The sequence below is a fragment of the Thermomyces dupontii genome (assembly GCF_041956625.1).
Source record: "Thermomyces dupontii strain NRRL 2155 unplaced genomic scaffold VTN31scaffold_2, whole genome shotgun sequence".
Lineage (NCBI taxonomy): Eukaryota > Fungi > Ascomycota > Eurotiomycetes > Eurotiales > Trichocomaceae > Thermomyces > Thermomyces dupontii.
The window spans coordinates 2,047,796-2,072,430 of record NW_027192308.1 but is presented as its reverse complement, the minus strand read 5'-3'; the positions used below and the strand labels follow the sequence as shown (position 1 = coordinate 2,072,430).

The window sequence follows — 24,635 nt, the reverse complement described above, 5'->3', positions numbered from 1 at the left end:
ACGAACTGGCGAAAAAAAAGGGGGGTTGACGAAACAGAGGCATTGACGAGGAACAAGAGTATCAATCCTCACGAGCGCCCGTATCGAGCCTTCCCGATCGAGAACGGAACGTAGCGATACTTGATCATATGTTGAATCTGTCGTCGCACTACGGTAGCACATTAGCGTCCATACCTCCCAACCTTATGGCTGAGAAGAACTCACTCGTCAAGACAAACAGAATCAGCCAGTACATAACCAACACCGGCCAAAAGACCGGGATATCGAAGAAATCAAACCACGTGCACACAAACGCAATCAGCGTTGCACGGGTGGCCGCATGCCAGAACTTAAACTCGGGCAGTCGGCGCACGAAGGGCCGGAACTCGTCGTCCTGTTTCGTGGGCAGCGTCCCCGCGCCCTCACCGTCCTCCAGACCTTCGTCTTGCGTCAGGGAAGGATCGAATTTGGGCTGTAGGAAGGCGAGGAAGAGGTTGAGCAAGTAGATTCCGAGGGTGTACGCCACTAGAATTCCCATGTTAGTCTCCCTGTTCTGATGACCATGCTTTGTCTGTTCGAAATGACATACCAATATACCACCCCTGGGCCAGAATGACCCGCAAAAAGAAGATCGCGAGTAGCCCTGCCACGCCTAGCCATCGGTATAGAGTATATGGAACGGATTTGTCGAGATATGTTTGGTATAACTAGGATGCGAAATGTCAGCGGACTTTTGTCCCCTTTCGCTTAGCAATTCACTTCACTGACCCTCACAAGTCTCGAGGTCTGCGCTGTGAATGCGGTGTATGGGGTTTGCTCCGGCTCAGGAGCGTCCATGGTGCGAAGTGTTGTGTGCGCTGCGCTCCGCAGGGAGAAAGGTCGATGGCTGGTTCTCCAATTCAGATTTCTTGCCGCGAGATGCGGAGTCTAGCGCAAACCAATTGGTAGAAAACTCCGATACGGCTAAGCCGTTGAAGTCGTCGAATCTCAGCACTAATATAGGCCGATTGCGAAGATGTTCCTGAGCTGAATGCGAAAAGTGTCCTGTTAGAGAGGCACACCACACACGGCACAAGCCACAGGGTCACGTAATCCAGAATATTGTGGCTGAGCAGGGACTGAGATTGAGCTAACCAAATCAGGCTACGGCGTGAAAATGCAAACAATGCAAATCGAGTTCGCGGTTAGGCTCGGTCCCTCGGCAATTGATGGCCGAGCATGTGTATCAACAACAGGTTGCCCGTATTTCCCTGTCTACTGGTCCTTGTCCTGTTCTATACCGTGTTCAGAGCCAGGCAATTATCCAGTAATCTCAAAGTTCTTTCATAAATTGCACCGTCGCACCGTCGCAATGCTGTCGTCCCGCTGCTCGCGGCTGGTCGCGTCTCGCACTTCGCGGACGCTGACATCATACCTGACCCGATCGTCGCGGACATTCTCCTTGACGACGCCAGCATCATACGAGCATATTTTGACGGAGACGCCGAAGCCTGGCGTTGGACTGAGTAAGGATTTTTCACTAGTATACGTGTAACCAACATTGACCCTTTGCCAGTCACGTTGAATAGACCCAAAGCCCTGAATGCGCTCTCGAGCGCGCTCTTTGCGGAACTTAACGATGCGCTGAGCAAGTACGATTCTGACAAGGACATTGGTGCTATTGTCATCACCGGCAGCGAGAAGGCTTTTGCCGGTTAGTCTTTACTTGCCCTAATGATTATCAGGGTCATGAATGCTAAACGTCGCAGCCGGCGCGGACATCAAGGAAATGGCACCCATGAGCTTCTCCTACGCCTACTCCAACAACTTCATCGCCCCCTGGTCGCATCTCGCCAACAACATCCGCAAGCCCGTGATTGCGGCGGTATCGGGATACGCATTGGGCGGCGGCTGCGAGCTGGCACTTATGTGCGACATCATCTACTGCACGGCCAACGCCACATTTGGACAGCCCGAGATCAAGCTCGGCGTCATCCCAGGTGCCGGCGGGTCACAGCGGCTCACCCGCGCCGTGGGGAAGAGCAAGGCCATGGAACTGATCCTGACGGGGAAGAACTTCAGCGGCAAGGAGGCCGGTGAATGGGGCGTGGCAGCGAAGGTCGTTGAGGGCGGAAAGGAGGAGGTGCTTGCGGAAGCGCTGAGCACGGCCGAGACGATTGCGGGATACAGCCGTGTTGCGGTAACCGCGGCCAAGGAGGTGGTGAATAAGAGTCAGGAGTTGGCGTTGAAGGAGGGCGTGGACTTTGAGCGGCGGCTGTTCCATGGGTTGTTTGGGAGTCGGGACCAGAAGATTGGTAGGTCATTTGGTGCTGCCACTATGGATCATTTGATCGGCTAACGAAGACAGGCATGAATGCGTTCGCAGAGAAGAAGAAGCCTGAGTGGTCAAATGAATAAACAACCCAATTTCTTGTGATTGATAATATAAAAAATCTTGGAGTTGTGTCATGACTCGTGTAGGTATACTTGAATGTGAACTCGCCCGATCATCCGATGATATCATACCAACTTGAACCTATGATATCAGAGCGGCAACGTCGTATAAAACCACCATTCCTTCTCACCAAACCCGTAAACCCAAACATATCATCCGAACCCATAAACCGAAGAACACATTGAACAAAACCCGCAAATAACCATGTCTGAAAACAACAGTAGATCTTGCTCTCCTTCCCCCTACCCCGAAATCAACCAAACACTAACAAACCACTAGAAGGAATAATCGGCGGCACAACCGAAACCATCAACCGCACCGTCAGGGGCACAACAGAAACCGTCGGCGGCATGGTCAGCAACCTGGGCCGAACTGTCGGCGACGCCCCCGGGGGTATGGGCCAGACGGTGTCCGGCGCGACGCAGAGTCTGGGCACAATGACGAGTAATGTTGGGAGGAGTGCCGGGAGGTATATGAGTGGTGAGAGTGAAGAGGAGGCACGGGAAGAAGAGGAAAGGGAGGGGCATGAGATGGAGCGGATTCGGAGGAAGGGGGGAGAGTAAGGTCTTTTAACTGGGTGTTTGATGATAAGAGGTACTGTACTGGACATGTAAAATCTGGTTGCTAAGAGTGTAACTACCAGCACAGGACAGCACAGGTTTGAGCTATGACTGCTCCTTTTCACAATCCGAATGTTCTACATGCTAAATTGCATCGCTGCACTCAAGGAAAGGCGCTCTGATATTAGGTATCACGTGATCGAGGATACCCTAAACGCTGGGAACAATCAATGATGTGCTCTCAAGCCGCCCTGCATGCTTGTTCATATTGTGAGAACAGCCTGGCATAAAGTTCTGAACCATCTATGATTACATGACGTTACAGCCGAGCCTTCTCTTTGTGCGCCAGAGCCTCGGTCGCCTTCTCGATCCGGGCACCCAGATCCTTATTGATGCGATAGAACATGCCGTAGGTCCGCTTGCGGACTTCCTCATGCGCATTGCACAGGTGGACCGACACGTTCTTGACAAAGTTGTCCTGCTGGCCCGGCTGGCGGCCCAGAACCTGCCACAGCCAGTTGGGCTGAACAAAGTCTTCGTCCGTGACGGGCAGCTGCCGCGTCACGACCGAGCCGACCCATTTCTCATGGTCGTCCGATGTAGGGACCCTCTTGTACTCGAGCTTGCGGAAGCTCGACGGGTAGTTCGGATTGGCGCCGTAGTTGCCGTTGACGTTCATCGCGCCGTCCCGCTGGTACGGGTTGAACGCACGCAGCGGGCAGTTGACCGGAATCTGCTGGTAGTTGACGCCCAGGCGATGTCGGTGAGTGTCCGGGTACGAGAAGAGACGCGACTGCAGGACGGGGTCCGCCGATGGCTCGACACCGGGCACCATGTGCGAGGGTGAGAACGCCGCCTGCTCGATCTCGGCGAAGTAGTTCTGCGGGTTCTTGTTGAGCGTGAAGCGACCGAAGCGGCGCAGTGGAACTTCCTTCTGTGGCCACACCTTGGTCAGGTCGAAGATGTTCCAGCGGAACTTCTCCGCCTGCTCCGGGCTGAGAACCTGGACGTAGCAGGTCCAGGACGGATACTCGCCCCGTTCAATGGCCTCGAAGAGGTCCTGGGTGTGCCAATCTGGATTCGTGGCTGCTAGCTCCGTGGCCTCCTCGTTGGTGAATGTCTTATTACCCTGGTCCGTCTTGCAGTGGATTTGAACGTAGTTGAAGCCGCCACCAGGCTTGATCCACTTGTAGGTGTGACCCGAGTAGCCGTTCATGTGGCGATACGAGTACGGGGTCCCGCGATCGCTGAACAGGTGCATCACCTGATGCGCCGACTCCTGATGTGTCGACAGATAGTCCCAGAACATGGTGGCATCCTTCAGGTTGGTCTGCGGGTTCCGTTTTTGGGTGTGGATGAACAACGGGAACTTGCTGGGCTCGCGCAGGAAGAACACGGGGGTGTTGTTGAAGACCCAGTCCCAGTTGCCCTCTTCCGTGTAGAACTTGAGCGCAAACCCGCGCGGATCCCGCGCGCTATCCGCAGAGCCCTTTTCCCCACCGACCGTTGAGAAACGGGCCATCATCTTTGTCTTCTTGCCAACGCCGCGGAGCATATCAATGACCGTCTGTCCAACCGTCAGCACTGGCTTCGCATTTTCCGACGCATTCAGGACTGACAATATCGCTAATGTCATCGGTCACTTCGAATTCACCGTAGGCTCCGGCTCCCTTGGCATGAACGACTCGCTCGGGAATGCGCTCGCGATCAAAGTGCGCCAGCAGGTCGATTAGATGGAAATCCTGCAGCAGCAGAGGGCCATTGGGGCCCACGCGCTGGGAGGCCTCCGGGTCAAACACCTGAGGTCGTTAGTCTGAATACATCTATTTCGTTGCCCATCAGAACATACAGGACAACCATTTGAAGTGGTGTAGACCGGAGTCTCGTTGTAGCGGTAGGTCTCTATGCATCTCAGTCAGCCTGGATGCCCATATCACATTCGATCTGCGAAGACGTACTGTTGTTCTTGTCGTCGGCACCCATGGTGTCGGTGATGATAGTAGGGTGTCACTCAGGACAACAGATTAGCAAAACAAGAGGAAACAAGCCGAGAGGAGAAAGCAGAAGACGCAGCTGATGTTTAAATCAGGGTTCCTCAAATCCTGCAGAGGGAGTGAAGGGAGCTCCACGGGTCTATCATTCTCCACACTGGGACTAGCGGCCACTGTCTACCCCGCACGGTGGATGCTCTCTTCTCCAATTGGAGACCGCTGATTTTCAATACGTCCGCCATTTTCCAGTAGGATACTGTACGGAGTAGGTACTGTTATGTACTCGTACTTACACTCCAACAAAGCATTGCTAAGAATAACGAGGCAACGCACTCATTTTTATTGAAAGATTGCGGTTACTACTGTACATTGCTTCTGGAGAGTCCGCTGACAATATACCGGCGGGGTTTCCCGGAGGAAAAGCCTGCATGCTCAACACCACATCGTGATCAACGATAAATCAATCAGTCTACTCCGTACATACTGTACCGGCTTGGTCCCATCGATCATCCCCATGAATCAATCTGAGTGTACCGTAATCACCAATCAAACAAAAAGACATTGGCTCACAATCTCCTCCATCCCATGAACGACATGCGTACAATCGATTCCTGGCGGTTCAACCTCCACCCGCAGTCGTATGAATGCCCGCACTCAGGTCACACCTAACATGTACTGTATACGCAGTCCTCCGAACTCGTGCTCTCCTCACCTCAACGCTCCGAGCAAGGCATCATCGGCCGGATTTCCGCTTCGACATGATCCGATGTTGGCCTTGGAATGTTCCAGACGCTCAAACATCGCTGCATCCTGGGACCAAAGACGCAGATTTCGGCTGGGGAATAGAAGACAAAAAGTATCGCCGCGGATTATCTAATCAACAACCCGTTCCGGATCGACCTTCCTAATTGAGTGGTCAGGATGATTGGCTTTCATCCGCGGAAAAAAAAAAAAAAAAAGCAAGCAAGGGTGGTATGGACTGGGGGAAGACATCTTGAACAATACGTATGAATCAGATTGCCGCAATGTTGGGTGGCAATTTAAGCAGCAACAATCACGTCCTCAGTCTCAGGTCAACTGGCCAAACTCTCTCCGCACCGCGCCACCCGCGATCCCCTCACTGCAATTGCCCCGACTCCTCTGCCTCTCCACCCGAGAGCATCTGTTGGGAAGATTGGATTCATGAACCCAATCTACCTTGGTTGAGTCTCTGCACTCACATCGTAGATCCCTGGCAGAACCTCCCCAAGCTATCCAAAATTGATATCAATTCTCATTAGGTTAATCACACTCCAAAAATGTGTTTGTAAATAGGGATATATCTCTATACTTGGCAGTCACCGCCATGCTTGTGTATCGACCCAAAGAACTCCCCAAGTCGCCAATATTAAACCCAGAAAATAGTGAACGTCAAATAAAACCCGAAATCCGAAACAAGCCCGTAAACACCAAGTACATACATCCAAAACTGCGCTGTTATGGAAATGCAGACGCTGGAGTGATGGCCTGCGCTTGACCAAAGGCCGTCGTGTCCCAGCAACCCCAGAAAAATCCAGGCGTCTCGCATGTCGTAGTGGTCGAAGTGGTCGACGTCGGGTCGAGGCACCAGAACCAGCCGGGTGTCCTGCAGGTCGAGGTCGTGGAGGAAGGAGGATCCGTGATGGTCACGGTGGGCGATGGCCCAGTCACCGTGGTCGTAGTTGTGGGATCCTTGCAACCAAACCACCCCGGAGTCTTGCACGTGCTGGTGGTGGATGTCGTCGAGGGTGAGGTCGAGCCAGTCGTGGTCGTCTCATCCAAGCATCCCCACCAACCAGGAGTCTTGCAGGTGGACGTCGTCGTCGTCCGGGTGCTCGTCTTCGTAGTGGTGGTGGCTGCAGGCGATGTCGTAATCTCGGAGCCGTTGCTTCGGAAGAACTTCCACAACTCACAGTCTACGCACTCCTTCTCCGGCAGGCACGGCGGGACAGAATCGTAAGCTTCCAGCACGTCCTTGATCACGCTCAAGATACGGTGGGTGCCGATCCCGACTCGCCAGCCCTTGTCCTCGACCGTGTCATACACGCACATCAACCCCGTATGGCACGATGACTCCAGTGCATAGCCATACCAAGTGCAGGGTGATGTGGCCCCGTTGCACGTTCCGATGTACACCGGGTCAGCCGTGTGGCCGAAGTGATAGACACCGGTGAACTCTCGTGACTGGGGTCGTCTCGGATCATGTCCTGGCGGTGCAGGGAGTCCCAACCGAGACGCAGGGAGTGCGTCCGGAATCGACTCGAAAGTAACCGTGGGCAGACCAAATGTATGTCCAAGGAGTGCACTCATCGAACCGCCCAGCGAATGACCAGTCAGCCATACGTCGGAATGCGGATATTGTGCCGTAACGTTTTTGTACAGGTCGATCGCTGCTCGGTAGTACCGATTCTCCGCCAGCATCTCCTCGACGATGCACGTCAGATTGCCAGTGTACGTCCCTGTGGCACAGTCGCAAGCCTGCTTCACAAGGAACGATCCACCTTGCCCGCAACAGCAGCTAAAGTACAAGTTGTCGTTGAGTTTGTCGTTTGTTGTGGTCTCCGCCCCATCGAACAGGGCTGCCGACGTTCCTTTGATCGAAATGATAACCGTGGAGTTGTTCTCGTCGGCATAGATATGACCTCGCAGACCATCGTCCTGCCATCCAAAACTGGACGAGTAGTTGAATGGCCCACTAATGATCTGCCACTCCTCACTCCATGGCTCTTTAATATAGTCATTCGCAGCCATCTGCGCCAACGACAACACGGTGTTCTTGTCTTCGACATTCGGGCCAACGACTTCGTCCAACGACCATTCCGATGCTGCGAGAACGGGAGGGGTCCCTGATGATCGGGCAAGGGCAAGGTGAGCTTCAATCACGGACGGACGTCGGTCTTTCAACCTCTGAATCGGTATTGTCCGTGACGATGCAGAGAGGTTCTTCGGAACCTCAGAAACAGGTCTCAGAACACCAGTGTCCTCCGACACAATCCACAACTTCGCATCGGGCGTCACATCATACTTCACATGGAGATCGGGAAACTGATAAGTCCCTCGGAGATGGATATGACGCAGGGTCTACGGGCGTCAGTCATGAAATGCGACACAACGAACGTGAGAAACACTCACGAACTTCCGCAAAGCATCCACGGAGTTGGAGTCGCCCTCGTGAGGAATATACGGGGGGACGATCGGGATCTCCTTCGGTCCATTCCAGGACGGCGATCTGACCGCCTCGACTAGGTGTGGAAACGCTGCAGATATAACCAAAAGGAGGCTTGCGGCAACTTCTGACAGGGATCGGAAACTCATGGATCGTTGAAGTGGACCAGCCATCATGAACACGGACTCATGCGATATAGCAGACGACCAGATCTGACGAGATGACGAATGGGCGGTCTGGTTGCTTATCGGATTCCGCGCTCTTGATAACTGGATCAAGATGATCTCTTATTCACGTGAATCTCGCTCAAAGCATCACGTGTCCACCAGGCAAGGTACTAGGCCTAACCCACCTAGCACCACGTGACCTCGCGACACTTTTGCTGAGAACAGCGTCACCTTGATTCTTGCCCTCAACTGCTCATTATTCGTGCAGTTCGGGATGGCCAAACATGGCTTTCTGACTATTTACAGTGCAGGGGCCTTGGAGAAGATTTCGGAAGGGCCATGAACACGTTTAGTTCTGCTGTGAACTCGCAATATAGCCTTGTCAACACGAGTGACCGTACTTCATACTACCGTGATTCATACCGTATGTTTTGAACGTTCATGCCAGCTGACTAGGCCATCCATCACATGGCACCTCCTTAACGCATCTGTCTCGAGTCCGATTAGAGAACCATGTCGTCCACAACCGCGCCGGAGTCTGCGGGCCACAGGCTTCGGTCAACGCGGTCATTCACGAGAATGGAAAGTTCGGTCAGCCCATTTGCTAGGAGCACGTCAACAACGAACACGGACCCTTTAGGCGCTACGGGCCCAGAGGGACTACAAGTTAACATCGATTACGAAAATAATGACCAACAACCAGACTTTTTTGAGAAGGGAGACTCGTCCGATGTCGATCCTCCAGACTATCCCGAGAAAACCCTGCAATTACAGGCAGGAGAGGTACCGGATGAGTTGCCAATCGAGTTGGCCAGCTTAATCGACAGGTATAGTCTGCCAGTATATGATGAGAGTCGACCTGACATGTACGTGAAATCAGATTCATCGAGTCGTTGACTGCTCGAGTTCACTCAGTACCCCCCTCGATGGATCGAATATGCAAACTATTTCAAGACTTCTATGTCCGGGCTGATTCCCATATTGCGACCCATATCTCGACTCTGGCCTCTCGCATCAACCGGGACAGCTCCCCTCATAAACCCAGGAGGACAAGCCTGAAGGATGGAAGGACTGGTCGGGAGGGGCTAACGCAGCAGATGCTAACAGCATCGGAAGTTACGGAGCGACGGAAGGCGCGAAAGCAGCTAGCGTACAAAAAGGTTGCGCTAGAAGAAGCTGTGGAGCGACGGGTTTGTGAAAAGGTGTATGACAGGATCTGGCGGCACAAGAGTACCTTAGATGAAGTTCGAGATGAGAAGCTGCGCTCCAAGACCGCTGCACTGTCGGTTCTGGGTATTGGAATGAGGGATCTGGGAATCGAAGTTCCTCCAGCGAACGACGAAGTTGAAAAGGCCGTTCGAGATAAACTCGCCCTAACTTGCGAAAGCCTGTTTAAGATGAACGATGAAAAGTATCCGCTTGGCAAACTGCAGCACCTCATTGCAGCCCACAAAGCAATCGTCGACACGTTGACCATTCTTCTCCCTTCTTCTTCTTCAGCTGATGAGATTTTGCCCACTTTAATCTACACCTTGATAGCGTCTCCCATCGAGGGCCTCAACGTGATCAGCAACCTCGCATTTATACAGCGGTTCCGATCCGCCAGCAAGATCGACGGGGAAGCCGCGTATTGTTTGACCAACCTTGAAGCAGCGATCACATTCCTAGAAAACGTGGATCTTTCGAGTCTCAGCTGCGAGGATCCAGCGGACGAACAACCGCGGCTTCTCAATACTGCCACAATGCAGAGTGCGGAACGTCCAACGGAGGAATCACCCGCTCCGACAGTGACCTCGGCGTCCGCGACTGCAGAATTGTCCAAGCCAAGCCAAGACTCAATAGCAAATACACCAAAAGCTCAGTTATCCGCGGTCGGTGCTCAGCAACGTAGGCTCAGCAACCTTTTCCAACCTCCAGCGAGAGTGCTGGGTGCAGCCAATGACGTTGTTCGCAATACAGCGGACCAAGGGCTGAAAAACATCAGCACAACGTTGGATAACAGTTTCAACTTTCTCTTCGGTCGTCTGAAGGAAATGCAGACGAACCGGCTAGGGCAAGATCGATCCATTGTTCCAAAGACCCTCGACGATGCCCGACGCCTCGTTACGACTCCCTCTGTGGCTCGTGACACGGAGCCCGGAAGCGAAGAAGCGTCCTTGGCCGAGAGTACCACTGCAGAGCAACCGCAGCAACAACATCAACAACAACAACAACAACCAGACCGCTCAACAACGCTCCAAGTCCCATCACGCCGTCAAACGTCCGCAGCGGACGGCCGGCACAGTCCCAATAGCAATGACACCCAACCTCCTAACCAGCGAGGACCGCAGCCGTCGCGCACCAACTCCACCCCCAGCCCCAGCGTAGCAGCCAGCTCGCTCTTCTCGCCCAGCCCGGGCAGCACGCCACTGGACTCAATGCGAAATCTTGGCAACGCGATCAACCCTCTTAATCACATACCGGGCATGATCCGGGGCTTTGGCCGGAGCGCTGCCGAAACCCCCGCCACCGGTAGTGCCTCCCTAGCTGCAGCGCCCGACTCCTCCACTGCAGCGGCGGCGGCACTACAGCAGATCCCCCCTCCGCTGAAGCGATTCTTGGAGGTCAAGGATGCGCAGGATCTGCGTCTGGGTGAGGTTGCGGAGTTGCTGGAAGAGTATAAGAGGCTGGCGACGGCGGTTCTGTCGGCGACGGGAGGGGTGCCCAGATAGAACCGAATTGAATCTACAGCTATCTGATATATCTGTATCATGAAGGCTCGGCGTTGAAGGTGTGGGAATGGCATGTCAATGCATTGTGATTTCATTGGGCGATATGATCCTCGTCGTTGGTAATGAACAGGTAGACATGATTATTTGGCATTTTTGCGGTTGTATGATACAATTTGCCATGCATATCAAAACGATGCCCATTCACAGGGAATCCCGACATTCACCCCAAACAAACCGTGATGATTATTATCCATCCCATGCATAGATTAAACAAACACCACGCCGAAACCTCGCTCTATCTCGCAAACCAGGCCAAGGCAATCAATATTGACTCATGAAGGGAAAAATTCACTCCCACTCCTCCTCAGCACCCCCAGTCCACCCTCTCTCAACTCCCACATCTTCCGCTCAATGTCTCTCTTGTGAGCCTCAGACTCTTCATGCCGCCGCTTGATCTCCGCCTCGAATACGGCGGCGGTGCGGCGCCGGGCCTGCCGCGCCTCTTTAATCTTGGTTAGCATGGCGCCGAGCTCGGCGATGATCTCGTCGCCGACGGATTCCCACTCCGACAGCGGGAGGGAGGTGAGATAGGTGCGCTGGTCAGATTCGCTGCTCTGGAGGAGGAACGATATCCTGTTCTCTGCTTGGGACGCTTGGCAGTCCCTCACCGACTGGGATTGCTCTCTGGGAGTCGCACTCTGCTGGGGTTTGGTCGCGGGAGACATGCGTGGGGATGATCTTCGGACTGGAATCCGCGTCCTGAGTGGTCGGGTTGGAGACGGACGTTGACAAATGGATGCTGTGGATGCTCCCGATATGGGCGGTGAGGATAATGATGATGACGCAGGGTCAAAATCGAATGGCTCGTTCTCAAGTTCGGAGTAGGGGATTCGAGCGAGGACTTCCGGTGGATAGTCTGTTCCGACAGATCTTCTCGCTGACTGATCGGTCGTGTCTGCCTCCGAGGGCTCAGGGTCCACCGCATCCATCGTGGTGGTTGTGCCTTCAAAGCTCTCGTCGTCCGTAATGTCCAGGGTTTTCGCGCGATTCTCGACTGATCTGTTCATGTAGCGTGGTGGCGACGCATACTTCCTCCGCAAGCGTTCTTTGTCGAGAGGACTGGTCTCTGAGTTTTGCGCTGCTCGTTGAGATCCTGGGGTCCTGGCCCCCTGCGTTGGTGACTGCTGGATGAGCCGCTCATACGGCCTTTCGTTTCTAAAGTTGAAGCGATTCTGAGGTGTCGTTGCCAAACTCTGCGAGGCTTTGTGTCCACTACGATACGGCACTGGTGCCGTCCGTGGCATCTGGTTACTCCCATCATAGTCAGGGCTCTGACGAGAGGGCGGGCGCCCCTCCCTTTGATCTCTATTGCCGTACTCGAGAGGCTGGTACGTTTGAGGTGGCATCTTCCAGTTGACTGTTGTCTGCGCCCTGCCATGAATCCCATTGACAGGCACGTACGGACTTAACAAACGGTATCCATCCTGCCGCGGACTGTGCCTCATGCGTCTGTCATCATCTTCTGAATGATCTGAGGCCGGACTTCCGCGCCAGTTGTGCGGAAGACGCTGCCTGGCGAACCCAGACGCCAGCTCTCGTTGCTGGTCCTCGGTCTCCGCAAGGCTCGTTACTGTGATGGTCGAATCGTCGATTCCCTCTACATCCGTGTCAAAAACGCTCCTGTGCTTTTCCTGCTCGCCGGCGTCGCCCTGTTGCTGCGGTAAATGAGCGGTAAATGGGTTCACGAATCGGGACGGTTGCCCGAATATGCGATTCTCACTGCCCACATGGCCAAAAGGGCGGGGATCGCCATCTCTGGCATGGACATACTCGGTGACCCCCATGATGGCATCCTGGCATTTGATTGATAAGTGCGAAACGGGTTCACTGTTCTCAAAATGACAATTCAAGTCTCACAAGTCGTGCCACATGTTTGTTTGTTTGGGCTTGATCTCCACACCTGAAGCTGTGTTTTCAGCGGGACCTTCCTGACCTGTTGAGGACGCTGCCTCAGGCTGCAATTGTCTAAAAGGAGACTAGTGGTGCATGATTCGCGTCGACGCGAATTGATCGGAGCGCTGACCGCTAACCGTATTCGGTTAGCCCTTGCCTGTCCCCACCTCTCCGCCTTGGCGGCGCTTGACCCTTGGGCATAGGTTACGTTACGAGCCTTGCTGCCAGAGCCGGCTGCTTATCTTATCAGCACTTAGCCAGTTGGCAGTTTCACCTGACGACGCAGTTACCTGATCTATCAGCGAACTCTGTGCGAGAATTCATTTTGATTCAACCTTCGGATTATCAATCACTTGTCTGTCGAGTGATGTATCCATTACCCGATGCAGTACTATCCGTTTCGCTAGATTCAGCCGTGGGCGAGTGCTCAGCCATCCAGCGACGAGAAAGCCTTCCGCAACTCACTGGCGGCCGGACCGGATAATTACCTGCCTAGGTAGGTTCAGAAGCAAGCATTGGACTCTGGACTCTGGGGCTACCTGAAGCCACGACCCGATTCGAGCTGATGGTCCACCCAATGCCAGGCGCGGTGGCAGCCACGTCAACTCAATTCATCTGCGTCCAGTGTTGAAACATTGTCACAGACATTGATGCCCTTGACTATGATGATACCAGGTTTCACTTCGTATGTCAATTCATAGACATCATAAAGGAGCCCATAAATCAGCCTGTCGTAGCAATCGCAGAATGCGCTCTGCTTCTTCGGCGCAGGTCCGCTTTCCCAAAGAGCTCTTCCGACTTCTGCAGCTCCGCATTTCGCTTCTCCTGAGCGAGGCGCTTCTCTTGTTTCGCCATCCGAGTCTCTACTCTCTCTTCGATGAGCGTCGTATCGTCGTCGTGGTCACCCGCGATATCAGAATCTTCTTCTGTCTCTGGGATGGACGATACATAGAGGTCGCCGATCCACAAGGACACCATTGCTCGGAGTCGCAGGAGTTCTGGGCTATCTGAGTACGGTGGAGAAACCATGATCTCATCCATGCGGGCGGCAATCTCCTGTGCCTCGGCTAGCTCCTTCGCTCGGACGGCGGCAACGCGAGAAGCCCGTGACGGCGATCCTTCAGAATCATCAGGACTTCTCATGTAATCCTCTTCTTCCGGGTAATCTTGAACAGAACGGTCATCCTGCTCCAGGATGGCATCGCGGGTCGCGTTGCTTTCCTCCTGAACAACGTAGATCCAAAGCCCGAACATGGCTGGATAGAAATGTAAAGAGCTGACCGAGGTGTCGGGGAAAGCCTTCCGATACGGAAATTGGACAATGAGCCGCTCGTAATAATGTTTGACAGCCTTAAACCCCTGTCGGCTGAATACGGACGTCGGCGAGTCACCTTGGCCGTGCTGACGGAGCAGGATCTCTGCCCCAATACCCCATCGGTCACCCTGGCGGACATCGATGGAGCGGCCAGCGAACTCCTCGCGGAGGATAAGTCCCCACGCACGGCCCGCTCTGAGATAGTCACCCTGCAGGAGAGAACGATGCAGCACGGCCGTCAACACAGCGAGGTGACGAAGTCGAAGATTCCGACCATGTGCGGGAGACTCGGGTAGAAACACTGGCGGGTCGAGGCTTGCAAGTTTGCCGACCAGAGCCTTTGCTGCGTTGTCCAGCTTCCGGCCGACGTCCGCCGGCGCCGCTGCGTGAGGAAAATTGCCGGCTGGCAGTTCCTGGTCAAAAGGAAGCCCGGCAATGCGGTATTGGTGGGCTTCCTCGGGAGACAGAATCAGAGAGGAGCGGCGAATCGCGCCATCTTCGACATCAGTCGAGTTGATACTATCGTCGCTCGGATCCCAGTCCTCCCCTTCGCTCGACCCTGCTCGTCGTTTCCGACAGTATTTGGAAGACCGGGCCGTCTCGGGCTGCTGCCATGGGGGCAGAGGTAGTGAAAATAACGATGTTGACGGAGTCATGAATCTTGTTGGGCCGAAGAATATCTGTTGTGCCTCATGGTTTTCGCGAAGAGAGGATGCTATCACCACATTGCAACATACATGTGCCTTTTTTTTTTTTTTTTTTTTTTTTTTTTTTTATTTTGTCAATTTTAAAGGACAAATGACTGAGACAGCGTCGCAACCCGCAGCGGTGCGTGAGTGAGTTTTTTAAATCTTTCGTTCCTGAATCGCAAGTGCATCTCGTATGAGTGCAGTCTGCAGGGCAAATTTGCCTGGCCAATCTGCAGTTTTTGCAATGTAACATATCTGTACTCGAGAACACCGGCCAATAAGCTTGTATTATTCTCGTCCTGAGTAACGATTTATTGTTCCATAGATTACGAAATTACGATCTATTTTTGTAACTAACTCGTCAATCATGTAAGTTAGGTTATCTAAGTTACGGAGTAGACTGATCACTGATGGGTTGTACGGAGTATGTATAGAGTACGAGTACATACTCTTATTCCGTACGGAGAAACCAAACTTACGAGTAGGTACAGTACATGGTACATACAAGTACTCGTGTTGATCCCAAGCTTCATGCTCACTTGCAAAGCTGCCAGGAACCACTCCTCTGGTGCAATGAGACACAAATGTTTTCGATTGAAAATCGCTTCCATTAATTCCAAAACCTTGCTTGGTGAGCAGCGCTCACTGAGTGATGTACTCCGTACAAGGGTTTATGAAACTCAAACCTATTTTTTTTTTCAGGCCTCACTGCCTCAGTGAATTCCCTCTCTTAAAAGTCCATTCGCCGATGAAACCGGCCGTGAAGGCACTGAATTTGTTACCCAGGGAAACGGCAGTGTGGCCAACTAATCAAACCGATCTCTTTCACCTTCATCGTCACTTCTATCAGTCCCGACAGTCCCGAGCAGCCATTTTATTAATCTGGATGTATTCCATCAACATCCATCAGTGACGATTACTAATCGTGTGATCATTCTTCTGGTAATCTGGTAAAATTACCACACATCAGTTGAGTCATTGGTTCACCTGTCAGGGCCGTCCCGTCCTTACCGGAGAACAGTGCGTTGAACCTTCCAGCAACTCCACGAAATCGCATCCACATGGCGTAATTTAGCACTTCTTTTCTTTTGTTTTTTTAACCACTCTTTTCCCCTCGGAACGCTCGTTTTCTCTCACTTTTTGCTCCAGTCAGAGATAGTGTGACAGTGTCTCCGTCTGGCCAGTCTTCGCCCCTCGAACCCCTCAAATCCGCAGCCGCTGTCATCGATTTTGAGCTCCGTGGCGTGTACGAGGTTCAAAACGCTTTTGTATTGGGCCAGCACGATTCTTCTCCGCGAGTTTAGCCAGATTTGCGAGGGATCCAGGTGGTATATCCAACCCGCCGTTGTTGTTACGACCGAATACAACTCACCATCCCTGCCTCGTGAGCATAGCCTTTCCCCTGCACAGCGAGGGCCTCTTTAAATCTCCTCATGGAGACATAGGATCAGCAACATTCAGTACTATCAATCCACCATTCGCGACTATGGGTCAGGCGGCTTCTTCAAACCAGCGGCCGGATAGCAGCCTTGCACAGTACTCCGTCCCCTCACGGAACAGCGACCGAGACACCATGAATTTGGACAACCTCCTGGAATCAACGCTGGATAACCAACCATCTCATCAGCAAAATGAAGCCTCGTATCAAGGCAGTCTCAGTGGGCCTCCCATGCCGTTCCAGCCGTTCGCCTCGCAACCCATGGACGATGACGTTTCTATGCACAGTCTTGATACGGACCAGATGACCGAAGCGGGTTCGCTTGTGGGCTCGCGGCATGAAGATTCCCGCTACACCCCGCTTATGATGACAAGAAGGCAGTCAACCATGTCTCGATTGGGCTCCCGCATCCTTCCGAATAACGTCATCCGTACCTTGCTGAACAGCGATGAGGAAACACCAGCAGAGGGTCATGCTCATCGAAATGGCCGATGGTCGCGTTCTTTCTCGAGATCTGAGGCAGCTCGCAGCAGTCGATTCTCGCCATTCAATTCCTTTGGGTCTCGCGGCATCACGAGGCGTCGCACCATCCGGGGTCCATATCCCCTGTTGCATGGTGATCCTGGCCTCCTGTCCGATGCGGGATCTAACCATTCTGAACCGCGTTTGGACGACATGGCAACTCCCGGCCGAAGTTGGGCTCGAGGCGCTCGCCTGGCTCGCATGCGGACCTCATTGCCGACACCAGTCTCGGACATCTTCGGATCCCCCCCTGCCCTTCCCACCCTCCCTACCGTCTCCAGCAGCGATCTCCCCATGGCTGCTCCGCAGCCACTGCGACCGGTAACACCCGTTGGGATGGACCGGCTATTACCGCCACCAATTCCCACGCCACCTATTCAAACACAAACTCGCGTGGACAGGGAACAAGGGCATGAAAGTGATTCCGTAGACCCATCGCCGTGGATCAATCGACCGCCCTCACCCTCAGCATCGGCCAGAGGACCTTCTGACCCACCGCCAGGAGGACACTTGCCCCGCCTGGTGCGTACGCAGTCTACTCGGACATTGCGGCGCGAGGAACAGACACCCCTCTCTCGCGTGCTGCAGCTTGCTGCGAGCGCGATTGCTGCCCAACTCTCGGGAAATGCTAACCCATCGCCACTCAACATTCAACCCGTGGGCAACCCTGGATTAACTGCGTCGTTGGATAGCCTGGTCCAAAGCTTGCAACAAATCACTTCTACACAAGGCCGCGACATGCCTCCGTCTGGCGATGGCTCTGGACAACCCCCGGGTGGCAATCCCACCCCGTTCAATTTTTTGCGAGTTTTTCGTTTTGCAAACTCCGCAGGCTCGTCGCGCCCGCAAGGTGGCGCTGAGAATGACAATAATGATTCGGATCGAATGGACGTGGACGAGCCCAACAGTAATAATAACGAACCTGCAGAAGGCAGGACAGTGACACTGGTGGTTGTTGGAGTCAGGTCAGTTCCCTCCAGAGACCTCCACCGCCACCATCCGGACAATCTGGTGCCGAATCCATTGTTCAGGAATCCATTCGCTACACCAAATCAACGGGCTGGGAGTGAAGATAGCGCCGGGGACTCTGTTGGACATGCTGATGCTGGATCCAGACTTTCCTCCCGCGACACGCCTGAGCAGCAAGCTCCGGTAAGCCTCGATGGCCAGTCACAGCATACGCCCGCCCCTTCCGACTCCCGTGCTCCGTCGGCAATTTCCAACGGCGGGGCGAATGCGGCCATGTCCGACAGTCCTCCGGGACCCAATCCACCTCCATCAACTCCTGCTGAGCCCACGTTCTCTGCTCCTCCATCGGGAACCGCGACGCCCAGTGGTCGGCCATCCACTGCATCCTTGGCTGCAGCCAATATTACACCACAACCAAACCAGGAACCAACTCACTTTCCTGATACTACTGAACCCGCTGATCCCAATGTCTCTGCGGCTCCCGGTGCTCAACAACGACGCCGTAGTAACTCGGAGCAAGCTCGACACCGTGATCTCGGTTCCGGAGCAGCCAGGCGCAATGGGTTCGTGGAGTCCGATCGTCCGCCATCGTCGGCAGGTAGAACATGGGTGATTTACGTGGTGGGGACGAACCTTTCGGAGAATCACCCGGCAGTCGCTACTCCGAGTCTTTTCACTGATGTAAGTTTCTCTGCTTATGCCATCGAATCGATCACATGCTGACAGGTTGCTAGAACCCGACATATGAAGATTTGGTCCTCCTGTCGTCGTTGTTGGGACCAGCAAAGCCCCCAGTTGCTACGAAAGAGGACGTGGCTTCGTCTGGTGGGCTTTTCCGGCTTGTGGAATACGCCGGATCCCTGGTTGCAGAGGCCATGGAAGGATCTGGCCGCATTCCAATCGCAGAAGGCGATCGTTGTTTGATCTGTCTCAGCGACTACGAGGCAGCTGAGGAAATCCGACAGCTGGCCCGTTGCAAGCACCTCTTCCACAAAGATTGCATCGATCATGTACGGTCCATCCAGCTCTATATTGCGTTTCTGGGGCTTCTGGATACTGACTGTCGATTTTTCTGCAGTGGTTGACCACCGGTCGGAACTCATGTCCTCTGTGCAGAGGCCAAGGAGTAGCGGAGTCGTCCAACTCCACGAACCCTCCACCATCCCAACCCACTACATCAGCAGCATCGTGAGCTGATTTTGTTGTTTTTTTGGTGTATGAGTCTTATTGTTGTCCACATTGATTGCTCCTGCAAGTTTTCTTCGTCCCCGTTTACGTCACTCCGCGTGCTTTCCGTACTCTTTTCCCGGATGTACCTTTTTTTCGGTGGGCAATACCCGTGGTCCTTTTTTTTTTTTTTTTTCCTGCTTCCATGGGGTATGTGCATCGGTGTTAAATTGGTGTTTCAAAGGCTCTCTTGTCCGGTGGTTTTTCGTGTGTTGATGACAATTGAACATGATTACCTTTTCTCGGCCTTTATGTGCTTGGCTATGTAGGCTTCATCCCTGCTGGCTTCCGACCCTACATGCCGTATCCCGTTCTCTTGTCTGTGAGCGATGATGATCAGGGCTCCGGGAAGAAAGGGAGGGGTGTTACATCAAAGTATGGGGTGTCCTGGTCCCTGCACATACACCCCGTACAGTGAGGCTCTTAAGCTTTAGTTGAGCAACTTTGCAAAATTCACCTAGCCCAGATGGAGAATAAAGAGAGACAAACCCTTCTTAATCGGTTCGTTACTTTCTCAACTCATTTGGCCACATGGCACATGGAATTACGCCTTTTCGTACGGAGTACTCCGTACTCCGTTCTCCGGACTGTCGGTAGGTTGTTATACCGATAACCCACATATGGATAACCTACTTTGCAGATTTTCCACATAGATTTCTTTCCGGAATCTGACACCTAGTCACCTATTGGACCGTTGGAGTTTGGACGGAGATTTGTTTGAAAATCTGGAAACATCAAAGGTGAAAGTACGCTAGATTAGTAACATTTGCTGTCTTGGCTAGTTTTTAACTACTGAACGATGCAGGGGTTACTAATACTCAATAGGATTAGTTGTACGAAATCCACAACAACAAGGTAACAGAAGACGGTAACAACGTGTAATCTTCTCGACAAACACGAATGGTATCTGATTGCAGGTGGCTTGCAGGGTGTATGTATCATTGATCTCTATAACGAAAAAAAAACTAGCCACACAGGAAGATTTTGTGTGTCCTTTTAAGCGAATATCACATGACCGGTGCCATGTATCCCACCCGTAATGCTCGTAAAACACGTCTGTAACACCCGTAAATTCCAACATTAGTTAATTGAATCCTCTGAACGTACAAACTGGGGTACGGAAAGGGCATGTATTCGACACCACCTGAACGCTCAATCTGGTTAGACCGTTAGAGTACATGATTGGTACATCCATACTCCGTACCTACGGTAACCATTATGCTACTTGAGTTAGGCTTATTAGTTAGTTGGCTCTTCCATTTTTTTCAAACACCGCTCTGTTAATGAGACTGACATTACCCATTCAGCGATTGGACAAGATATGCATAGTGGTCCGTGAGTTGATGATTCAACGACTTCTGCGACAGTACTCCAGAGAGTTGGTAGATCTTCAGACCTGCATTGTAGTCATTTTTTGGTCACCAGTCTGTCAGCTCGTGCGGAGGACAGCCAGTACGATTGGTACCTACCTCTCAACACCGGCGCCAGAAAGAGCAATCACATGATCGATGATCCCATCTTGAAATGGCTGTGAGTAGGTTATCTAGGAATCGAAAGCTATATCCAGCAAATACAGACTTTGGGGGGAGGATGTTCGAGTTTGCTGAGAGCCGGGTGGCAAAAAGTTCATGGTAACCTTGTCGACTCCCATCTATTACAGAGTACTCACGTTGCAATGCTTCGAGTCATTTCCCACGATGCTGATGATTCCTAGGGGTCGAGTCTTTCTCTGTGGACTGATGTACAAGCACGTTTCAATGCTTTGTATGTTGAGAGACTCGTCCTGGACTTGGCCATTGGCAGGAAAGCTCTCTCAATCTGGTGAACACGCAGTATTGGCTCAGAATGAAGAACTTCGTTGAGCAATTCACTCCATCGGCCTCGATCACATCGACGAAGGCGATGAATGCAGGAAATCGATCTCCGATCATCCAAAGCATGACCCTCGTGAGTTGATCCCGTTCAACCAACAAAGATTTCTGTTCAGAGGTTGGCAAGAGATCTTTCCTGGCTGCCTTTGACTCAGGCGACTCTCCGCCAAACATAGAGATATGATGGTACTATCTATTAGTTTTCCTCGTCAAATTTCTTCTGCCTCATCAAGAATAGTACATAGATCGTGATGATGAGTATTGAATTGTGATTGCATTGATGGGAAAAATGATGCGCCCCAACACTTTCCCAGGGAGTGTGGGTTTGTCACGACGCACAGATAGCATGGATTACACCCCATGCTGAACTTCAGAACTTTCTCTTCATCCATTGCTCTGAGTGGAAGTACATCCTCCGTAGCCTGTCTTCACGTGCTCATATGAGCACGGACTACTCTGTACGGAGTAACGATGTAATCCGTGCTCCTCAGACGCACGGCTACCAACTAGTCCTCTGCTCATGCGTCACGACGAAACAGGGACTGTTAGTGGTGGGAGGCAAATTATCTAAAGGAGAATCCACAATATCTTGAACTGAACAAGCTCACTTGCAACGATTCCGTTGCGATACAAAGTTATTACTATTCTCCGGAACTCCGTCCCCAATGTCACTTTGAAGAAGTTCCATAAGTCTCAGTGATTGTATCCCCTTCTCGGTGGATCGTTGATTAACGGCCACTAATCTCCAAACAGTACTACTAACTAGATTTGCCACCGAACAGCAAAAAACCAACCGTCGACGCTCATCCCCCCCTTCTCCGCAATTTGGCGATTTGCACCTTGCATTGCTACATGCCGGAAAATGGATGATTTTAGGATTTCCGTGCGTCCGATTAGAGTGTTGCCTGCAGTGAGAACCGGAAACCCGTGATCGCTAACTAGCCCACTACTTGGCACAGGCTGCGCAGATGGATAGTAAAAAAGAGATCTATGTAGTTCCTTCTTAGGGTGAAAGATGGTCCCGACAAAAACATGTCAACTACGAAAGGTATCTGGTCCTCGCAGCACCTATCATGCGAGGAGCCTTTGGCAGAAGCATCTGATGCTCTTTGGAAGCAGTCGACTGGTATCATGCCGAGAATGTCGACATTGATAGAGAGTAGCAGAACAGGAATCTCTCGTGCCAATGCAAGGATGATACAATTCCATCCTGAATGTCGGTTCCCCTTTGGTGGCGACTTCATTCGTTCCACAACTAGTAGTAGTTGTTCGTTTTGGCTCTGGGATCTTCAACATCATGGTGGGATAGCGGAGCACAATGGTATCTCACGGTGTGACCCATCAACACGTGGCTGGGGAGAACAAAATACCCACACAATCTGCTGCTTCACACGGGTCGACTAGCGACTATACTGGGTTCCTTACAGGCATTATTATAGTAATTGTCTATGGAGGAGTTAGGAGTAAGTGGCACTTACCGTTCTTTCCCTCGATAGTAACTTCTTAGTACATACTCAGAACGAAACTCCCAATCGTAGTCTGCAGGGAGTACAAGGAACCTCACTTTGGCCTACAGCCTTCATAGCCTAGCACACGGCGGATACAAGACAGAATAAGTAAGCAGTTGAAAAGCCATCCGCAGCAGCGCAGTCAGTGGTGAACTGGTGATGCGGCTGACAGCGGGGCGCACTGGGCCGTTGGGGCCATGAAGACTACGTGCCTCAGTGCCTAGATTCTTCTGCAATTCAGTAGGTCAATTTACGGAGTAGCACTCCGTACTATTCCCTAACAATGGGCTCTGAACCCACACATATGAGACACATGTGGCATGCCAGCTATTGGAAATCTCGGGAAACATTTGTCCTATCAGGGAATCCTTGAATGAACAGGTAATACTATCTCTAGGTACTCCGTACTGAATGCTCTTCCCTACGAAGGAGTGGGTAGGGTGAGGTTCGAAATGGGCAGATCGCCAGAAAGTTGATATGATTTGCCGTTACTGCCGAGACAGCTCAGGATCAGTCTGATCACTAGAATCTGCTTCAACGTGCCGGAAATGCCAAATCTAAGAGGAATGGTCAGCGGTGCTTTCTAGACAGTAGCTAAGTAAGTATTTCCCAAGTCAGGTCCATCCTTTGAACTGCAGAGTTGGGTTTAAGTTTAGGGAATTGACAACCGAAGAAAAATCTTGTAGCTCTAGAGTACTATTACTTGTAGTACGCCTACTATTTGACATACTCTGTACCCCGTACAAGGTGAAAGAATATATCAAGGAAGGCCTACAGTCAACCGTCCTACAAGATATGCTTGGTGAAACGTATGTTACATAGAGTACTCCGCACGTACGGAGGGCAAATTTGTACTTATTTCCAAGAGGACACAGCTCATTGTTTCCTGGTTACAGTAACCTTGGTTTGTTAAACTACATCATCCACTTTCGACAGACCAGAGTCCCTCATGCTCATCTACATACAGTACATACTCTGAGTATGCTAATTTTGACCTGATGGCATGCAAAGCAGCGCAAAGCCCACGAGCGGAAACTAACCAAGCCAGCTGGACCGTTGGTGCTAGTTATAGTTGCAGGGGTCCATCCAGGAACACCCGGGACAGAGAAATCCGATCTTGTCGGCCCGAGTTTCCAAATTGAATTCCCCGGATTACTACGGAGATGGTACCTACCTTTGAATTCGGTATCCAAATCCGAGTTTCAAGGGCATCTAAGACCGACACTCCGGTTGCCCCCTAATCATTCTAGCAACATAATCGAGACAATGAGGCGTAGGGCGGAGGGTCGGAGGCTGGACGGGCAAGATTGATTTTATTGGCGGTTGACTGTTGGAATTTGGAAGGGTTTCTGACGCACTTAATAACCTTATTCTTCACACTAAACTAATAACAGCTAGTTTGCGCGTGCCATTCCTGCACCAGCCAATTAGAATCGAGGCAATGTTGTACATGATGCCAGAGGTGCAGAGCACGTTTTGCAATGGAAAAGAAGCAAGGGAGTGCATGTCAACCTCCACTATCAGTTATTATTCTCCGATGCGATTTTGAGCAGAGAACAACTGATCAGTGCTCCAGATCCAACAGTATGTACATACTTGTACAATACAAAGTACAGCATCTACCTGTATGAACTCCATACCCTGTGGCCACAGAGGGAATTTTAATAAATAAGCTGTCGGTACAGTACAGGAGACTACGAGACAATGCCAGTTCCCGCTATGCCATTCCCGCATGGCCCGTGAACCACCAATGAGCTATCCAGCAGCAAGCCAATTGCAGCACGAGATACTTATCCGTGAGCCAACAATAGGCTGTTCATGAGCCCTCAACTCATGATAGTCAGAGCTGCAATTGGCGGACGTTTCGAGAAGGTTACTTTAGTTGGAGAAGGGACGGGAATCTTCTTTGCTCAGCCAGATGGTGAACAGCCTTGCCTGCTTCCTGGGGTTCCTGCATGACTTGGCGGTCTGCCACCCAACGGATAATCTGTGGTTAAGAGATCCAAGTGGACAGTGTTGGACACATCCCCAGTCAGTCGAGCTGAGGGCCAAGAAGATAGAACGTCAAGATGCGTTTTGATAGGCTAATCTTGTATCCAGCCCTGCAGCAAGCACGC

At 52.1% G+C, this 24,635-nt stretch overlaps 9 protein-coding genes across 9 annotated transcripts; 3 read left to right on the top strand and 6 right to left on the bottom strand.

Moving 5' to 3' along the window:
* Positions 1-68: 68 nt before the first annotated feature.
* VTN31DRAFT_3148 (uncharacterized protein) lies at positions 69-816 on the bottom strand (the record flags this gene model as incomplete). The annotated part of the gene is made up of 4 exons (XM_069403395.1): positions 69-148; positions 205-504; positions 569-686; positions 748-816. 4 exons carry the CDS (start codon positions 814-816, stop codon positions 69-71), a joined length of 567 nt encoding a protein of 188 aa, XP_069262581.1.
* A 514-nt stretch (positions 817-1,330) lies between these two features.
* On the top strand, positions 1,331-2,376 carry VTN31DRAFT_3147 (uncharacterized protein; the record flags this gene model as incomplete). Its single annotated transcript, XM_069403394.1, has 4 exons — positions 1,331-1,484; positions 1,535-1,672; positions 1,728-2,273; positions 2,327-2,376. The coding sequence occupies 4 exons, from the start codon at positions 1,331-1,333 to the stop codon at positions 2,374-2,376; spliced, it is 888 nt and encodes a 295-aa protein (XP_069262580.1).
* Positions 2,377-3,292: 916 nt separating this feature from the next.
* VTN31DRAFT_3146 (uncharacterized protein) lies at positions 3,293-4,956 on the bottom strand (the record flags this gene model as incomplete). Its single annotated transcript, XM_069403393.1, has 4 exons — positions 3,293-4,540; positions 4,593-4,772; positions 4,823-4,875; positions 4,932-4,956. 4 exons carry the CDS (start codon positions 4,954-4,956, stop codon positions 3,293-3,295), a joined length of 1,506 nt encoding a protein of 501 aa, XP_069262579.1.
* Positions 4,957-6,440: 1,484 nt separating this feature from the next.
* VTN31DRAFT_3145 (uncharacterized protein) lies at positions 6,441-8,297 on the bottom strand (the record flags this gene model as incomplete). The annotated part of the gene is made up of 2 exons (XM_069403392.1): positions 6,441-8,063; positions 8,115-8,297. The coding sequence occupies 2 exons, from the start codon at positions 8,295-8,297 to the stop codon at positions 6,441-6,443; spliced, it is 1,806 nt and encodes a 601-aa protein (XP_069262578.1).
* Positions 8,298-8,828: 531 nt separating this feature from the next.
* Positions 8,829-11,026, top strand: VTN31DRAFT_3144 (uncharacterized protein; the record flags this gene model as incomplete). Its single annotated transcript, XM_069403391.1, has 2 exons — positions 8,829-9,142; positions 9,196-11,026. 2 exons carry the CDS (start codon positions 8,829-8,831, stop codon positions 11,024-11,026), a joined length of 2,145 nt encoding a protein of 714 aa, XP_069262577.1.
* A 332-nt stretch (positions 11,027-11,358) lies between these two features.
* On the bottom strand, positions 11,359-12,870 carry VTN31DRAFT_3143 (uncharacterized protein; the record flags this gene model as incomplete). The annotated part of the gene is made up of 1 exon (XM_069403390.1): positions 11,359-12,870. The coding sequence occupies one exon, from the start codon at positions 12,868-12,870 to the stop codon at positions 11,359-11,361; it is 1,512 nt and encodes a 503-aa protein (XP_069262576.1).
* Positions 12,871-12,932: 62 nt separating this feature from the next.
* Positions 12,933-13,303, bottom strand: VTN31DRAFT_3142 (uncharacterized protein; the record flags this gene model as incomplete). The annotated part of the gene is made up of 2 exons (XM_069403389.1): positions 12,933-13,216; positions 13,270-13,303. 2 exons carry the CDS (start codon positions 13,301-13,303, stop codon positions 12,933-12,935), a joined length of 318 nt encoding a protein of 105 aa, XP_069262575.1.
* Positions 13,304-13,702: 399 nt separating this feature from the next.
* On the bottom strand, positions 13,703-14,950 carry VTN31DRAFT_3141 (uncharacterized protein; the record flags this gene model as incomplete). The annotated part of the gene is made up of 1 exon (XM_069403388.1): positions 13,703-14,950. One exon carries the CDS (start codon positions 14,948-14,950, stop codon positions 13,703-13,705), a length of 1,248 nt encoding a protein of 415 aa, XP_069262574.1.
* A 1,858-nt stretch (positions 14,951-16,808) lies between these two features.
* Positions 16,809-19,104, top strand: VTN31DRAFT_3140 (uncharacterized protein; the record flags this gene model as incomplete). Its single annotated transcript, XM_069403387.1, has 3 exons — positions 16,809-18,593; positions 18,647-18,922; positions 18,991-19,104. The coding sequence occupies 3 exons, from the start codon at positions 16,809-16,811 to the stop codon at positions 19,102-19,104; spliced, it is 2,175 nt and encodes a 724-aa protein (XP_069262573.1).
* Between the last annotated feature and the right edge of the window lie 5,531 nt (positions 19,105-24,635).